General features: G+C 38.9%; 1 protein-coding gene across 1 annotated transcript; it reads left to right on the top strand.

The window, feature by feature from the left end:
* Positions 1-1,756: 1,756 nt before the first annotated feature.
* Positions 1,757-2,149, top strand: LOC138339269 (uncharacterized). The gene has a single exon (XM_069290855.1). The coding sequence runs from the start codon at positions 1,757-1,759 to the stop codon at positions 2,147-2,149; it is 393 nt and encodes a 130-aa protein (XP_069146956.1).
* The last annotated feature ends 1,874 nt before the right edge of the window (positions 2,150-4,023 follow it).

The following is a 4,023-nucleotide window of genomic DNA, read 5'->3' on the forward strand; positions in this document are numbered from 1 at the left end:
CTGTCTAAAGCTGAATGCAGAGATTTTGAGCGAAAAATGCAGAAGAGACCACCTACGGAGCTTATGACGGTCCGTCGTGCCTGTGACGGTCCATAGGTGGCAGCGTAGAGAAGCTGCTGAAGGAAGATGGGGAAGTCTGACCAAGTGTGGGATTACGAAGCTTGTGATGGTCCGTCATGGCCATGACGGTCCGTCCTGCAGGTCCGTCGTGAAGATCAGAGAAGTGATACCAGTACCCAGATTCCAAGAGTTGAAGTATTTTGAAACGAAGACCTTCGACGGACAGTCGTGCCTATGACGGTCCGTCACACTCGCCGTCGAGGGGAATGAAGAAAGCAGCAGAAGAATTGCACCAAGTATGGGACGACGGAGTCCACGACGGTCCGTCATGAGCACGACAGTCCGTCGCGTGGTCCGTCGACCCAGCCGCGTTTTGGCAGATTTCCAGTTATTAGAATCCTTGTTTAATTAGGTTTTTATTTTTTTATAAATAGTTCAAAAAAACCTCATTTTTGAGGTTAGACTCTTGGAGATTAAACATCATATTATTAGACTTTGTGTTTTGAGTGTTTGATTGTTGGAGATTCTTACAAGTAACTTTTGGTGATTAATCAAGCAAATTTTTGGACTTTATTCTTTCTCATTAAAGTAAGTACATGAATTCTTGTTTAACATATTTTAATATTGTGTTTATGACTATGAGGAACTAAACTCCATAACTAGGGTTGTGGGAACCATAGGCAAATAATTGATAATTCTAGCTAAAATAACAATTCTAGAATAGTGTCTTGCATGTATTAATAATTCTTTTGCTTAGAAGTCTTTTTAACGGATGATCAACGTTAGAACTCGCCTTAATGCTACTTGCCGGACCAAGGAGGTAGATAATAGGAAAAGAATTATTAACATAGATTTAGTGTATACTATCTAATAGGCTAGTATTGATTGGTATGAGGTAACAACTGAGTCAAATATCGAATATGATGCTTAATATGAGGTAAAGATAAGGGTTAGGAAAGCAACACACGCAGCCGGACCAAGGTGCGGAGTGAGATTTTCTAGATGCCGTATCAAGGATTTAGAAATACAGAACTTATCACTTTGCATGCAAGATACTAGGAAAGAATTGTTATAGTTAGAATTATCAAGTTATGAACCTGTGGGGAACATGTAAACCCTAGTTACTTTGATTAATTGATTAAAATCCAAAATTAAAAGCTGTTAAGTGTCTCTGTCAAGTGCATTAGTTAGTTTTACTCATTAGGAAATACAAACCCCCCTTTTTATGCTTTTACTTTCTAAGGAAGTCATCAACCGAACAATAGTAATAACAAGTTGAAGTTAAGTCTAGACTATTTTCCTCGTGGGAACGATCCCAACCTCACTAGTTGGGTTATTTACTTGACGCGACCGCTTTACTTCTCATTTGAGAAGTAAGTTTGAGCATATCAATGATCACCTTCCTCTGATTGAATTCTCCTACAACAATATCTACCATTCCAACATTCAGATGACCCCTTATGAGGCTTTTTATGGGCGTAGATGTTGATCTCCTATTGGTTGAGTTGAAGTAGGTGAATCAGCTTTGATAGGGCAAGATTCAGTCCTTTATGCTATGGAGAAAGTGTAACTCATTAGAGATATACTTAAGACAATCCAAAGTCGTCAGAAATCTAACGCAGATGTAAGCAGAAGGGAAGTAGAGTTCCAAGTTGATGATTGGGTTTTCCTGAAAGTGTCCCCTATGAAAGGAGTGATGAGATTTGACAAGAAAGGGAAGCTCAGTCCTAGATATGTAGGCCCTTACAAGATATTGAAAAGGAGTGCCAAGGTGGCATATGAGTTAGAGTTGTCAGCAAACTTAGCAGCAGTGCATTCGGTCTTCTACATCTCGCTCTTGAAGAAGTGTGTGGGTGATCCAACCTCTATAGTGTCATTAGGGAGTGCGACGGTAAAAGATAGTCTTTCTTATGAGGATGTACCAGTTGAGATTCTTGACCGTCAGGTTAGACGGTTGAGAAACAAAGAAGTCACTTCAGTCAGAGTTTTGTGGGGGAGTCAGCCCGTAAAGGGAACTACTTGGGAAGTAGAAGCAGCCATGAAAGCCAAGTGTCCTCATCTCTTCCCTTTTGATTCCACTCCGGCTTGAGGTATTTGTTCCTCTTCAGTTTTCCAGTCATTCATGCGTGAATTCAGTCTTAGAATCATGTTCTATAAGGTTGTACTTGCATTTTCAGCATATTTACATGTTCTCGAAACGCAATTTTGTTAGAAACTCAGTTGTCAGTGTTTAGTAGTAGGGCTTGCAGTCCTCTCCCTCTATTCCATCTAGTTTAGTCTTCATTCAAGGACGAATGTTCCCAAGGGGGAGATAATGCAACACCTTGTATCCAAAACAAACCAATAACCAGCTTTTCAAAAAATCTGCAGGTGCATCGACGGGCCGTAGCCTAACCCACGGTCTGTCCTATAGATCCGTCGATTGGCTCAGAAACCCCCCAACAATCTCAGTCCAGAAAATTTTACTAAGTGTCGAACGACAGACGGACCTACGGTCCGTAGGTCAAACTACGGTTCATAGTATGAGTTTTTCGATCAACACCCTACTTACCCATTCTCTGATACGCACAACAATTTACTAACACAACCCGTCGTTCGATCTACGATCCGTAGGTCTGATTGTAGGTGAGAAATAGTAGCCAGTTAGGGGGAAAATGTAGTTGGGTCAACTTAATATGGTCAAAACTCTTAGGAAAAAATGATTTAGGTTTCCCATGACATACCACAGATAGATAATTGAATTAGACTTCCATAGTCACCAAGATTTCTAAAATCAGACATCCGAGTAAAAAGTTATGCCCGTTTTAGTAAAGGTCTGTCGAACAAACCCAACCTAAGAACCCAAACAACGGACCGTTGATTGAACGATGGACCGTTAGTCCAGGTCGTCGTTTGGTCTGACAGTAATAAACTAAGGGGTCTTTTGATCTTTCCACACTTTTTTTAAACCCTAAAATACGTCGTTCTGGCCCTAAATCATCAGATTTAGGCAGTTTAAGCCTAGAAACATAACTAAAACTTATCTAAATCAAATTATTAATCAAAACTTAGAAAAATTAGAAGGAAGAAAGGACAAAAAGGTCAAGAACCATAGTTCAAGAATGCAGCAAAATTCCAGCATGTATAGCCTCGAAATTTGAATATTTCTCTGTGAATTTCAGCACCCCATATGTGGGATTTCACTAATGGGTTCCTTTCACCCATTGGGTCCCTGATTTTCAGTCGGATTCTTGATTCTCATATCACACTTAGACCTAGGGTTTCTAGAACTTCGATAGAACTTCATGAGTTTATTATTTATATGTTCCAAATCTGATTTCCATGTTATTACTGAGTTTATCGTATGAATTTCAGAATCGTAGCTTTGTATTTCTTTAGTTCCTTAATTACACATGCTAGGTCAGATATTTCAGTTATTCAATTATACATGCCTCAACTTTTAATGCATAATTATCAGATTAAATGCTGCATTCTCAATTTGCATGTCCAGTTTTTGAGCTATCCAGTATTTACAGAAATTCATACATTAACAGTTAACTACATAAATCAATGCGAGTAGCATAATATCGAGTTGGACTAGGGTTTAGCGTAACCAATTAGTCCCAAAACTACTAGTCAAGTAGGTTGTAATTCCCCTCTGTGAGTATCATTTTGGTGATCACGACAACATTCCTTTATACCTTTGGCAGGGTATATTGGATCCTCTCGATGGGGCGTATACATCGGACTCCACATTTAGCTCATGTGATTTTATTGTCGTTTATTAGTAGCTTCCACAATTTAGTCATACTCTATTGCATTGACCATTTATCAGTATATTCAGTATTTAGTTCAAGCATGTTATAAATTGGTCATTGTATCCTGTTAACTCAAAATTCAGTATATCATGTTCAGATTATTATGCTTGCTTTTGTGCTTGTTCAATTATATATTATTTCAGCTTTACTCTATCCTACATACTCA

Source organism: Solanum lycopersicum, chromosome 11 (assembly GCF_036512215.1).
Source record: "Solanum lycopersicum chromosome 11, SLM_r2.1".
NCBI lineage: Eukaryota > Viridiplantae > Streptophyta > Magnoliopsida > Solanales > Solanaceae > Solanum > Solanum lycopersicum.

Bases quoted from the DNA above. Each gene is read 5' to 3' on its own strand.
- LOC138339269 (XM_069290855.1), top strand. From the start codon at position 1,757: ATGAGATTTGACAAGAAAGGGAAGCTCAGTCCTAGATATGTAGGCCCT.